General features: G+C 36.3%; 1 protein-coding gene across 1 annotated transcript in view; it reads right to left on the bottom strand.

Moving 5' to 3' along the window:
* The window catches only part of stk32a (serine/threonine kinase 32A), a 101,727-nt gene that overhangs the window by 53,790 nt on the left and 33,196 nt on the right, over window positions 1–14,741 (bottom strand). The window contains exons 5-6 of the mRNA XM_037688263.1: window positions 10,670–10,707; window positions 2,742–2,831 (exon numbers count right to left, since the gene is read on the bottom strand). Of these exons, the coding sequence (XP_037544191.1) occupies window positions 2,742–2,831; window positions 10,670–10,707 (128 nt within the window). The remainder of the gene's footprint in view (window positions 1–2,741; window positions 2,832–10,669; window positions 10,708–14,741) is intronic.

The following is a 14,741-nucleotide window of genomic DNA, read 5'->3' on the forward strand; positions in this document are numbered from 1 at the left end:
AGATAGATAGATAGATAGATAGATAGATAGATAGATAGATAGATAGATAGATAGATAGATAGATAGATAGATAGATAGACACACCATTATGCAACTAATAAATATAATACCATTATTATTATGAGTTCAGAAGTATATATTTATAAATTATCTTCATGCTTTACACATAACATATTTAGACCCATATTGTATATAAATACATAACTAATCCCACTTTTCACATATTACCTTTCCCATTCATCCATTTTATATTGTACCCGTTATTTTTCTAAACTTTTTTGTATATATTACTTTATATCATTGTAATGTGAATTACTAGCCAAGATAACCAAATAAAAGTTTGCGGTGCTATGCATAATAAATTTTTTTTAATTTATTCTTATTTAAACTTAGGATTACTCATTTGTGTAAAAATGGCAGCCTCACAGCTCCATACTAGTCACTTGCTTTATGTTTTAAAGTGAAACATTTCATTTATTTGGACAGAAATAACCATTTTTATTGTTATTTACTTAATGATTTTCATTATCCTTAATATTATTAGACCTTTATTTATACAGGATAGTTCCCATGGAGGCTTCAAGACTCATTTACAAGAGAGACCTGTTACATACAACATACAGGTAGATGAGAAAATGAAAAAAATAAAAGAAAGCAAATGATATAGTGTCATATTGTCTCTTACAAAAACCTAGGCACATTCAGTCAGACCCTCTAAACTGATTATTTATTGTCTATTGTGGAAGTAAACTGGTGAAAATGATTTTTTTTTTTTTTTTTTGCAGCTTGCACACACATCTACTGTACATGTTATTTGCTGTGTATTCCATTTTGCCATATTGGGGAAAAACAGTTTATTTTCTGAAACTTTTTAGTGAGAGAGATATTTTGTTGGGCAGCATGGTGGCACAGTTGGTAGAGCTGTTGCCTCTCAGCGAGAAGCGTTCGGGATCAAATCCCAGAAGGGGACCTTTCTGGGTGGAGTTTGCATGTTTTCTCCATGCATGTGAGGGTTTTCTCCAGGTACACCGGTTTCCTCCCACAGACCAAAAACATACATGTTAGGCTGATTGGTAACTCTACATTGTCCCCAGGTGTGAGTGAGAGTGAATGGTTGCTTGTCTCGTTTGTTTCTATGTGTCCCTGTGATGGACTTGCGACCTGTCCAGGGTGTCCCCCGCCTCTCGCACAGTGACTGTTGGATATGGGCACCAGTGACCCCCACAACTCAAAAAGGGAAAGAAGAGGGTAAAGATGATGGATGGTATTTTTGTTGTTTTTCAGAGTACACAAGGATGACTTGCTCTGACTTCATAAGATCCACCTGAAAACTTGCCACAGCTGATTTTCTAGACATTACATGATGAAAACTTAACGTGTGCAGAGCAACACAAGAACAAGCCCATATAGAGACCAATACACAAGCTACCTCATCATTTCTATGCCTTTGAAACCCTGTTAGCTCATATCTGATCTTCCAGGAGCTGAAAGCACTGCAGTGTGATGCTGTATTTAAGAGTCAGAGTGAGGATGACTCCATCTGTGTTGAAAAGGGTAATCAGTGCATCCCAGAGATAGTATTACTTCTAATTATTGTGGTTATTTTCAAGCCTGAAAACCAAATATGGCCTTTTTAATCAATGCCTAGTTTATTTTTCCAGACATGTTGTAAGGAAAGGGGAATTGTGTACTGATTCATAGTATTTAAGATGTCAGACTGAACATTATTGACTCCATTTCACAAGTAAAGCTAGGTGAATCTAATGGCTGCACTGTGAAAATAGGATTTGCTCAATCAATGCCATTCAATGGAGCTTTTAGTGTGTTTACTCAGATTTGTCAATTACAACAGCTTTTATAACATTGTTTGTTCCTTTCTATCAATCAACCTTTATTTAGACAGGTACATCCCATTGAGCCTCGAGGACTCATTTACAAGAGAGACCTGATTTCAACAAAGAAAGATGACAACAATGGACAACAGCAACAACAATAAACAATTATAAAAAAGTCATACTACAGGTATTTTTTTTTTACAACTAGGATGGCTAAAAGGAAAAGGTAACAAAAAACAAAAAAAAAAACAGCTAGATTCTAAGGCGAATGTAGAAAACTAAAAACAGGAACATGTCTGCATTGGTCCCTGCCAGGAGTCCAGCAGATTCTTAAAGCCACTTAGAGAGGTCATGGTCGAGAGCTTCAAATCTAAGTATCAAATTCTATGTAACCCCAAATCCACAAAAACTACCAAACCAAATATTTCTTTCTTTCTCAACTATTTCTTTGTTCAAATCTTAGATCTTATACATTACAGTTTTTTTTTTGTTTGTTTTTTACAATTTATACTTTTGTTGGATGTAACTGGAACCCTGTGTACACAATTTTGTTCCACCACATGTACCGCATGTGATGCCAATGACAATAAAGAAATCTTGACCTTGACCTTGATACTAATCAATTTTAAAAAATAATTAATTCTACCAGCAAGAATGAATACCTGTAGTTAAAAAAATTCTTATTAACAAGCAAAAAATTACATTTATTTAACGAGTAATCACAGAACTTTTATCTTACTTGTTTAATACAAACTTATTAATGTTTTATGAAGTGTTCACAAATGTATGATTAACCTAATCATAACATTTTGTTAATTAATTTCTAAAGGGGCCTATTTTGTAAAGTTGTAACCAACTTTTCAATTTTTATTGCAAAGAATGGTTCAAACATTTAATTCTTCTTACCCATATATGGTTTGGTGCCAGCGATGGATGTTGCCTTCAGGTCTTCTTTTACAATAGCTGCAATGTTGAAGTCTGTTAGATGGACATGTCCTGCAGATGAAAAAGATTATATTACTACACCTCAAACCAACACAAAGCCTATCTTTAATGCACATTTCCAGAGTTAATTTTAATGCATCAATATGTATTATCAAAGTGTTTCTCTTGAGGAAATTAATCTAATCAGCTTACACTTTTCAGGTTTCCTGTTTTGTCAGCAGCTTACAGAAGTATTGGCTTGACAAAAAAACAAAACAAATCTGTGGATCAAATACATTTTTGTCTACAAAACAGTGAAGCAAAAAGGAAATGGGTCTTTATTGATTAACGTTTGATACTGTGAAGCCGTTAAGCAGCATCAGTAGTTTTCAAAGTCATGCCATTGACCTGTGTCTGAACACGTTGCCAGATGGCCCAGAGTCTTCACCATGGTCACTGACCACACACACTAATGAGCTAAATGTAGAATATATGTGTGTCTGTCTCTTTCATAGTGACTAATAACGCAGCACGGTATATGCCACATTGCTTGGATGAATGAGTACTCTAACTCTGCACACATATGCTGGACTATAGTGAGATCACACAAAGGTTGTTGACTTAAATAACCAAGAGCTGTCAGAATTAATCAGCTCATAAAAAGAAAACATTGTTGTCTTCTCCCTTTTTAAAACTTATTTGTTTCGTGCTATGCTTCATTCTCTATTTTTCTGTCTGCACACATTAACAACAAACTGCAGCTAAAGGGAACATTGAAAGCAAGCTGAGGTCATTAGGGGCACAAACAAAAAAATCTAGTAATTACTGTAAGAAGATTAAATTAAAGCTCCCATTTGACTATAAAAGAACCCTAAGGACATTTTATAACTTCTGGAATGTACTGTGCATTAGAGGATGCACAAATGTGATTTTAACGAAAGGATAATTGAAAGAAAGCCTTTCTTGGATACAGTTAGATAAGAATAAATATTGCAGGCAAGCGTCCTATCATATTCATTAAAAAACCCAACATGAATGAAACTAGCTTTCCTTGAAGGAACGCACATCTGATTCCAACTCATGTTTTAAAGAACGTTTTTAAATGTGTTGGTCCTGACATTTCAGTTATTTTGAACAATGTTCTGAGTTCATGTGTTGTTCCCGCCTGTTTTAAACATGCTGTGGTGCAGCCATTGCTGAAGAAACTTCACCTTGACCAGTCGGTCCATAGGGGCATGTGGGGCAAAAAAATCATTTACCCCCCAAAGTAGTTCCTGCTAATAAATAATGCATATAACTTGTTTACTGGGCTTGCTGTGTATTGTTTTGTTCTGTGTGTTTTTCAACTATTTTGACAATTTTAAGTCAAAGTAAAAATGGTTTTTAGTGTATCATCTTCGGTTTTTTTACTTATTCACCCAGAAATAGCTGCAATAAAACCTGTTGAGACCAACAGTGGAGATATTCAGTTTTTAAATCCATTTGAAGCAGAAAGAGAAGACCAGAACAAAAAAGTGAGAAAAACAGAGGAAACAAAAATAAAAGAATAGGAAACGTCCACTAACATGGTAGGACATTATGAAAACAATTTCATGGCTTGTATGTGTGTGTGTGTGTGTGTGTGTGGGGGGGGGGGGGGTCATTGCTTGAAGCAGTGGTTTTGTAACTGAGTGTTTGTGGGTTTCATCCCCACTTGAATACAACACAACTGGTCTCACAATTGCTTTGTAAACTTTTCCTTTCACCTTTGGTGCCACTCTTTTGTCACAAATCACGCCTGAAACTTTTCTCCATCCTGCCTGGACTCTTTTTCATCTCTTTACCACATTTCCCATTTTCCTGGACAGTGGACCCTACGTATTTCAAGTCCTGCACCTTTGTGACCTCTGCTCCATGTAGCCTCACTGTTCCACCGGCCTCCCTCTCATTCACACATGTACTCTGTCTTGCTACGGGATCACGGTGTCATCTGCAAACATCATAGTCCATGGGGATGCCTGCCTGACCTCATCTGTTAGTCGCTCCATCACCTGAGCAAACACGAAGGGGCTCAGAACCGATTCTTGATGCACTCCTGCCTCCACCTTGAAGCTATATGTCACTCTTATAGCATATCTCACCACTGTCCTGCTTTCCTCATACATGTCATGTACCAGTCTAACATACTTCTCTGCCACTCCAGATTTCCTCATGCAATACCATAACTCCTCCTTCAGCACCCTGTCATTTGCACTTTCTAAATCCACAAATAGACAATGGAGTTCTTTCTGACCCTCTCTGTACTTCATCATCAGCATCCTCAAAGCAAAGATGACATCTGTGATGCTCTTTATTGGTATGAAGCCATACTGCTGCTCACAGATAGTCACCTCTCATCTAAATCTAGCTTCCAAACTCTCTCCCAGACCTTTGTCGTGTAGCTCACCAACGTATTGCCATAGATTGTTTAATTGCTGTGCAATAATTTGTCAATGAGCCTTTTCAGTTGTAGTCCCTAAACTGTGGAACCAGCTGCCTCTACATTTTAACTCTTGGTGTTTTTAAATTTCATCATACAACATACTCTCTGACTTTTAATAAAGCACGAGAGTTAACATATCTGTATTATTTTAATGGTTTTGTTTTATGCCTTATCATATTGTAGCTGTTTTTATGGTTTCTTATATTTGCCATGATCTTTCTGGTGCTTGTTTTGTGTGCAACACTTTGGTAAATTACTGTTATTTTAAATGCTATACAAATATATTTGATTTGGATCCTTGGATATTCTCACCACCCTTGTCGTCTCCCCCCACTCCATGCAGAATGTTCTACATCACCATGTGCTTGTCTGTGCAGGGTGTTTTTTTTCATTATCAGGGTCTTTCTTCTCAGCCAAGAAGAAAGGCTTTGATAGGAATGTTTTTTTTTTGCCTCAAATTTCCTAAATGTGTTCAGTTTCACTAATTTTTGTTTGTCTAAACCAGGGGGTGTCAAACTCACTTACAAAAGGGGGGCAAAATTAAAACCTTTTTTCAAATTAAGGGCCAATTTCAGAATCTACATTAACTCAAGTTACATATTCAACATCTTTTCTTGGTTGCAGGTTCCTTAACAAGAGTTTGATTGGTCTCATTTGACGTTCCCTGCTGCACTTTTGGTTTCATAATCAAATATTACTGAAAAAAATTAAAGTGATAAAAATATTTTACATTTAACAAATCTTCTTGGGGGGCATATACGATGTCAATGAGGGCCACATTTGGCCCCGGGGCCTTGAGTTTGACACAAGTGGTCTAAACAGACCTCACTTGTAAGTGAGTCTCCGAGGGTCAATGTGATTTATTTGTCTAAATAAAGGTTGAATGAATTTGAGTTTGATTTGATTATCTACTGCCTTAATGACGTTTTAAACAAAGATCTCCCACAATCTGTTAGTCTTTTCATGCTGGAGATGACTTATCTACTATCGCAACAATTTTTAGTTTAATGTCTTTACACTGAAGATTTCTGAAACTCAAACACTGCTTCATAGCAGCAGCACTCATATGGTGGAGGCATCTTCCTGGAAAACAGAACATTCAGCCTCACAGTGAAACCTGAAGAGCAGCAGCTTGAGGAACACCACAGCCACCAGTCTGGTATTGCTTAAGAAAAAAATAAAATAAAGGAAACTTGTAGCACCAAACACTGATTGTTTTGGGTGTCTGTTTAGGTGATGGTGGTAAGGATGTGCAGTTTCAATATTATTTTGTTTTAGAATATGTGCGTACAAGCTCGGGCAGTATGGTGGCGCAACTGGTAGAGCTGCTGCCTCTCAGCGAGCAGGTCCCTGGTTCAAACCCCGGTCCAGGGGCCTTTCTGGGTGGAGTTTGCATGTTCTCTCCGTGCATGCGTGGGTTTTCTCCGGGTACTCCGGTTTCCTCCCACAGTCCAAAAACATGCATTTTAGGCTGATTGGTAACTCTAAATTGCCCCTAGGTGTGAGTGAGAGAGTGAATGGTTGTTTGTCTCATTTGTCTCTATGTGGCCCTGTGATGGACTTGCGACCCGTCCAGAGTGTACGCCGCCCCTCGCACAGTGATTGCTGGACATGGGCACCTGCGACCCCCGTGATCCAAAATGGAATAAGCGGGTAAAGAAAATGGATGGATGGATGGTGTACAAGCTCACAGTGGTTAACCTAGACAACAACACTCTTGGATCCTGCACTCAGTATGGGCTGTTACTTAATAAAGTGACCTCGCTTGTGGGTGAGTAATTGTTTTCCTTTATATAAAAAAAGCTCCCAGGGAAATGACAGGCCACAGGTTCAGTTTTCAGATTTCACACATGTAAAAGCAGACTACTTCCTCCCTTTGATTCTGCTTGATGTGTTTCAGAGATCAATGTAAAGGCTCACCAGAGAGTGCATAAAGAGGGTAAATGTGTTTATTGAGCTTACAAGGACACACAGAGCACAGGTGAGCATCTGCTGTCTTGTGTAAATCAGACTGTCTGACAAATCTGCTTTTCTGTCTTTCTAATTTCCCCTAATCTCTCTTCCTCTTATCTCTTTCTGTCATATTGTCTGTTCCGTTTTTCCTTCTTTGACAAATCTTTTTAGAAATGTTTGCTCATCACTTTTCTTTTTTCAGTGGGTCCCCCTGTTTGCGTGTCTCTGTCTCCCTCGCAGCTTGCTTTGTTGATAGCAGGACTTTTATCCGGCATATTCCCTAAGCTCCATGAGCAGATGTCCAGTGTCCTCTCAAGTCTCAGGCTTTTTTTTAATGGGGGTTTCTCCGTGTGTGCATACTATAGAATATATATATATATATATATATATACATACTATAGAAGCATTTGGCCAATGTCACAATTTTGGCTGGCAAGGTCAGATTTTATGCATGTAATACTTTATTGATATCCAACATACCCGTGTTTTAACAGCATTGTCTCATTGATTAAACATAACCTTGGAGTCAGGAGATACAACACAAATTAATACAATCTGAAACAATACATGGTGGTAAAATATGAAATAATTAACGTGGTTTTCCTATTTAACTGTAATCATATCATCACAACTATTTGTCAAATAGTTTATATGTCCTCTAAAGTAGTCCTGACCCCGTTAGGGTGGAACCTCTGGGTTGTTCATGGGTGTTGCTCAGCAAATATTTAGGTTTGTGATGGGAAAACCTTGACTTTTTTTCTTGTTCCAGGAAATCCAGGTTTTGAATTTGTTCTCCCCAAATATGAGATCTGGTGGTGAGTTTAATGTTGTGGTTAAGAGGTGGATTTAATTAGAGAGAGAAAAGAAATGCAGAAGCTGTTGTGTGACATTGTCCCACTTTTATTTAAAAATGTTGAATATAACCTGATGAAGGACGAAACGTCTCAACAAAAAAAGCAACCGTCCAGATGACCTGCCTAAACTTTGTTGGATATTTACCTGAATTACTGAGCATGAACTTTGGTGTTTTGAACCACTTTGGCTATGACTGCCTCAGAGGAGTCGACGGGGGAGAGGGCGGACTCCAGAAACCATCTTATCACCAGTAAACTGGTAGGCCCACTATGTGAGTGTGCTGCTTGTGGGCCTGAGTTTGTTGTGGCTCCCTGGACTGATGAAGTCCTTTGGATGAAGGACAAAACATCTCAACAAAAAAAGAAACCATGCAGATGAAATTACTTAATTTTGTAGGATTTTTACCTGGATTACTGAGCATGAACTTTGATGTTGAATATAACCTTCATTCAGGGAACTATCATTCATTTCATTATTAAACTTAATTATTATTTCATTCATCGGAGTCGGCTCCGAGCCCGAGTCCGCTCGCATTAGCTTGTAAATTATAGCCAAACAGAACCGATGAGAATCATACTGTTGTTCAGTGTATTGTTTTGCACTATTAGTGACTAAAGTATACCTTAGATCTTTTAGTGTAACACTGGGCATTCGATTAGAGTATATCTTAGATCCTTACTTACTGTTACTTTTTACATTTTATATTTTTGCTATTTTTGGATGTAACTGGGATCCTGTATACACAATTTTGTTCCACCTTATGTACCCGATGCGAATGCCAATAAAGAACCTTGAATCTTTGAATCATTATTAGTAGTGCTATGCTTTACACTTTGCGCTATGTATTTTCAATGCAAAAGATGCTGTAGGAGGCAAACTCCACCCAGAAAGGCCCCCGGCTGAGATTTGAACTGGGGCAAGCATTAGGCTGAGAGGCGGCAGCTCTACCAACTGTGCCACCGTGCTGCCCCTCCACGAAATGTACAACATTTTAGTTAAAACCTCATACAAAAACAGGTAAAATGCATATACATAGTGTATGGGCTGTACAACCAGGTTCCAAAAATGTATCACTTTGTTTTTATAGAGCTTGTGCAGTCTGGACAGTGTTCTCAGCTCCTCAACTTCAGCTGTATCTTATTGTTGTCATTACTGCTGCTTGTGCTAATAAAGCTAGGAATGGCCTTCAGCATATCCATGCCTGTAGTTTTGTCACAAAATCTTATTAATCTGAATATTATAAGGTGCCCATGCTTCTGGTCAATATAAAATGAATCTGCATTCTGCACTGCCTCTGAAAAAGTTTGTTTAGGACTTGTCTATAGTGAGTCACTGCGTCATAAGATGAAATGCCTTTTTATTCTTCTTAATTTACATATTGATGAAAGATTTTACAGTGTGTAATAATGCTGCCTTGATTTACAATTGTTCTTTCCTCCTCCCCTAAAACACAAACACACACACACACTCTCCACATGCTCTCTCTACCTTATTCCTTACCACATGTGTGCATTTCATTTTGTGAAATCAGAGCCAAGACTAAAACCTATGATAAGAGCTACTCATTGATTCAGAGTGGAAATTTCCCTTTCAGCAGAGAAGACTCATGATAAATATCACCGTCTTCCACATTTCCATTACATCACTGCATCTTATTAGAACCTATAGTTCAAAAAGATAAAACCAGTCTAAACTACACACTGCTTCAACCCCCTCTAACAGTTTGAAAGGAAAATAGGAAATTGCTTTTGCATCTTTGTAATACTTTTCCCAAATAATTCATGAAACGAGATATTTATTCTTGTACGATGAAGCAATGTCCATGAAACCTGTCTCTGAGTCCTTCATCAACTTTGATCTGAATAAAAATGTTTCCACAAGTTGGAGCTTTGGTGAAATCTTCCATCAAAAGCTTTTAAGTGTTTATTTTATGGAAATCCATTTCATTCAAAAGTAAATAAATAAACAAATAGTGCTATTTAAGAAAATATTAATAAATATTCCATTAAATAAATAAATGTTCCCATGAAATAAAATATGTAAATAGAAATGTTTAGTTTTTTTTATCCAAGATTTATGTGTTAGAGAGGCCATTGTTTATTTTATTTTTGATTTAGTTATTGAGTTGTTCGGCCTATAAAACTCATAGATAGGCTACATTGACCCTGACCAGACCCGCCCCACAGACTAAACCCCGCCCCCTCATTTGAATATAATAACATGAAATAAAAAGAGCTTAAAATGAAAAACGGGGTTAAAAATAAAAGCCCCTGAAATATGTAAAGTAGCTTTACAAAATAAAACTGTCACAAAATGAAATTAAATAAATTATTCTTGAAATAAATACAAATACATCTTGAAATAAAATAAAAAATCTTGAAATAAATAAAAAATAAATCTTGGATAACAAACTAAACATTTCTATTTAAATGTTTTATTTCAGGGGAACATCTTTGTATTTAATGGAATATTTATTAATGGTTTTTAAATAACACTATTTATTTATTTAATTTTGAATGAAATGTCTTTCCATAGTAGTTTGCTTGTTTAGTCAAGTGAAGTAAATGTAATTGTACATGTTTTGTTTATTAACTACATATTTCTTATTTAAAATTTAAATATGATTAAAAATGAATCTTACCATGCTCATCCAGCAGTATGTTGTCAGGCTTGATGTCTCTGAAAAAAAACAAAAAAAACAGAGTGTAATGAGAGCAGTGATTAAGAATGTGTTTTTTCCTTGTTATAGCAAGTTTCTCTGCTGATGTATAAAATTAATATTATTGTTGGACATAAGGTAAATGGTATCGTTAACTGTCTTGGAGCAGTAATCAACAAAAACCTTTGACTCGTGTTTGTTGTAATGCTGTATTTGTTATATGTTGGGCTTTAGTTTGAAAAATGCTTCCCGTGTTTCCCTGTAAATAAGTGTGTGCATTGTTGCTGTGATGTGTTTATTACCGTTGATCGGGTTCAGATTTTCTGTTTTGCCTAGAAGACTGGTTTGCAAACTTTTTTTTTTGTTGCTTTATACAAGTTACACATTTGCCAGGTTGAAACATCATCCTAATGAGAGAGATAATTACCAAAATCTGCATATTTTTCAAATCAACATATAGTGAAAGTTTCCAAAAAGTTAATATACCGTTATTGTTATATACAGTTAGTGTTAAATCATCTCCCTAAAAGGAATGGGGGAAAATAAAGGAAATATAATACATCTGACCAAAACTTTACCATGTGCGTACCAGTCAGGTGTGTGAGGAAAAAAAACATCTGATGGATTTAAGGCAGAAATGGAAACAGCAGGCTCATTTGTGGAAGGTGTGAAACCTGAGAAGACGAACAGGTGCTGACTGAGACTCTTAACCAAAGTCTCAGTCTCTGCTGGAACTATTCATCACAGAACTGCTGAAGGCAGATTAAAAGAGAGGAAATTAATTTTTAACTATTTCTGAGTGACACTGACTGAAGGTCACCATGACACATGAAGCCAGTGTCCCTGCAGACAATCAACTTCAGAGAACCATTCGTGCCCCATCATGTCCTTCTTAGTCATCTTTGAAATGAAATACATTTTGCTCTCTTTTTCTGTTAGTCCGCTGGACTGATCAGATCTGTCTTTGACAAAGTCAGCTCTCATTCTTTTATACCATGACAATGTCTTACACTATTTTCACGTAGGCCTGTCATGATAACAAATTTTGCTGGGCGATTAATTGTCTCAGAAATTATTGCGATAAATGATAATAATGTTTAAAATTTGACAATAATTAGTAATTATTGTCACATTTAGGAGGAAATGTTTGTTAATTTGTTTTGCATGTAGTACTTTTTTTGACCACCAGATGGCAAGATGTTAAGACAGTTTGAACCGATGGATGGATAGTGAGGGAGTGAGCAGCGTGTCTCTTTAGGAAAAATGAGAGGGAGTCTCTTTAATATGACATGTGCTTTCTCCTTCATTTCTTTAGTTCTCAAAATGGCAGATGCTACGTGTGGTTTGACCTCTTTAGCATGGTATTTTTCACACAAAGCTTTAAATAAATTTAAAAAAAATCAGTAATCAAGTTCTCAGCTTCTTTTTGCAGAGAAAAACAACTTTTTACACGAAGGCACGGGTTTCAACCGTGAATTTTGGAGCTTCGACAAGACAAAAATTTTTTCCCGAGGTCTGCCTGTTAGCTTAGCTCGTAGTTTAGCTTCACAGCTGAGCTGCTTTTACCGTTCCAAAACACGATTTTGGAACGTTAAAACAGATTTTAAAGAGAAAAGAGAAAGGGAGAGCACCAGAGTTGAGCTTTTTGTCATCCAGTGTCTTCAGTAGAAAGAGAGAATAAAGCCGATAAATGAAAATAAGGTTGATCATTTTCATTTATCATGTGATAAATTGATTTATTGTGACAGGCCTAATCACCTTTGCCTACACATTGTTTGATTCTAGATTTTTCACCTAGTGGCAGCTTACAAACACAACCACACTCGCTTGAAACATGTTAGAAAGTAAATATCATTCTTTTCAGAGTTTTTACTGATGTATCTATGGACTAAAACTTAAAGCCTAGTAATCACTGAAATAATGTATATTGCCTGTCACCTTTTATGTTCGAGTTTTACACTGTAATGTTACAATGACAAACTATACAGTTGTAGATAATTTGGTTTAACATTTTAAACATTATGCACAATCTTATGTGATATATAAATAAGACTGCATACATGTTAGGTTACCTTCAGGCTCAGGCCTCCCTTGCAAAAGAGATCTGTGATCTCAGTGGGATTTGTCTGGTTTAAATAAAGGTTAAAAAATAAATATCACAATATCTTGTGTGATCTTGCATGATCTCTTGGGGCTTAAAGTTTGTGTTGTGAGTGACTCAGTTACTGCCATGTCAAATTTTAGCCACTTTTTGCTATTTTTGTGTAGGCTAACATTGATTAGCTGTGACCTAGCTCTAACACATCTTGAAGTGGATTGATCCCAAAATAGCCTTAGAGCATTTAGCGTAATGAAGGCAGCAGAAACCTGAATGTGTGTTTTTGCTTCTGTGCAGACAAGAACAACCTGTAACACAAAGCTTGGTTTTTGGGTGGATCGGCAGATTGACCAGTTCAGGTGCTGGTGGGGTTGCGAAAGGTCGGTTGTGTAAACCTTAATTAGCTGACATTTACCTCAAAGGAAGGCAGTACGGAAAAGCAAGGAAAACATGCCACTGCTTAAAAAGCAGGCAGTAGTTGAAAAAAGAAAGTATTTCTCACAGCTAAAGGCCATGCTGTCATCGTGAAGCTAAAGAACTGAAGGGGTTCAGACACCTGGCTAAAGAATTACAGCAAAACAAAAAAATCTTGTTGACGGGTGGTTCATTGTAAAAGTCAGTCAGCAAAGCAAAAAGTGCCAATGATTCTGACTATTATTTGTATTCCAATAATTCAGATTAATGACCAACAAATGGATTGACTTTACAAGAACTGCTTTAGCAAAAGATTCCCTGGATTTTTACGTAAAAAGACAAAAAAATAATTTTTGTTGTGTTTTGCCATCTAGGCTAAAACTGGGATAGTTTTGGTTTAATCTAACAAGGTTTAGTAGATAATCAGTATATGTTTGTATTTAGTCAAGACTGCCAAGAATAAATAAGCACTGTCCATGTGAGAAATCAAACAACAGATCTTTTTGTAATTGCCTTTTACAACTTTCCAGGCAAACAGTTATACAATATTTTCTACAATAGGTTTCCAGTTCCATTTAAAACATATTGATTTGATTGTTTTTATGACTCACTTTAAAAAGACATTTTTTGTAAATCTGTCAGTAAAATTGAAATGTATAAATATGTGTTTAATTAAACATTACTCTCTTTTTATTAACTCTCAACTAAGCAGAGTTATAGAGTTTTTTTTCTATACTGATGTGATATTACCATTATATTGGCAACTAAAAAAAACTAGAGATGCACAATATTGGATTGGATCCGATTTGCCAATATGTTAAAACTTATTTGGCCGATAACTGATACCAATACCGATATTTTTTATGTCCTCCCCTAGACCTACAGAGACTACATAGCTTTCTCTGTTGTGGAAATAAAATACTACATTATTCTGCATGGTCTTTGTCAATTTGGCCTGCTACCAAATGTAGAAGCCAAAAAGGGGGCTGAAAATGATGTAACACTTCAACTTGGATTATGTTTAATGTCAAAGTTATTCATGACATTTATTCTCTCTAACACAATGACAACACTTGAACAGTGTAAATTTGTATATTTTCAAAAATCGAAACTCAGCCTGTTCACAAACGACAAGTGAAAAGCGCATAAGTAGTAGTGCATTAATAGATATACTTGAGAGTTTCTTAAATTAAAAAAAATACTTAAAACAGAAGCCCAATAAGTGGTTACACAATCTTAACGATTAACTCAAATCTCTATGAATTCTGCTTTGTGCAAATAAAATCAAAAGTGCAAAAATTATTGACAGCTTCTTTCTTTTGTCAGAACGTAGCCCTCTTATTTAGGCTCATTTGTTACAAAAACTGTGTAACAGAGCATGGGAAGTTCAAACAGGCAAACAATGCCAAATAACATGTACTACATTTTAGCAACAGCTTAAGTCCTCGGTGATGACAAAAATTGTTCTTAAAGTCAGTTAAGCAAGGCTGAAAGACTGACAGTCATATTTAGGTCCAACCTATAAGTCCAGTGTGTGTGAGA

This window comes from Nematolebias whitei, chromosome 14 (assembly GCF_014905685.2).
Source record: "Nematolebias whitei isolate Nwh7 chromosome 14, NemWhi1, whole genome shotgun sequence".
NCBI lineage: Eukaryota > Metazoa > Chordata > Actinopteri > Cyprinodontiformes > Rivulidae > Nematolebias > Nematolebias whitei.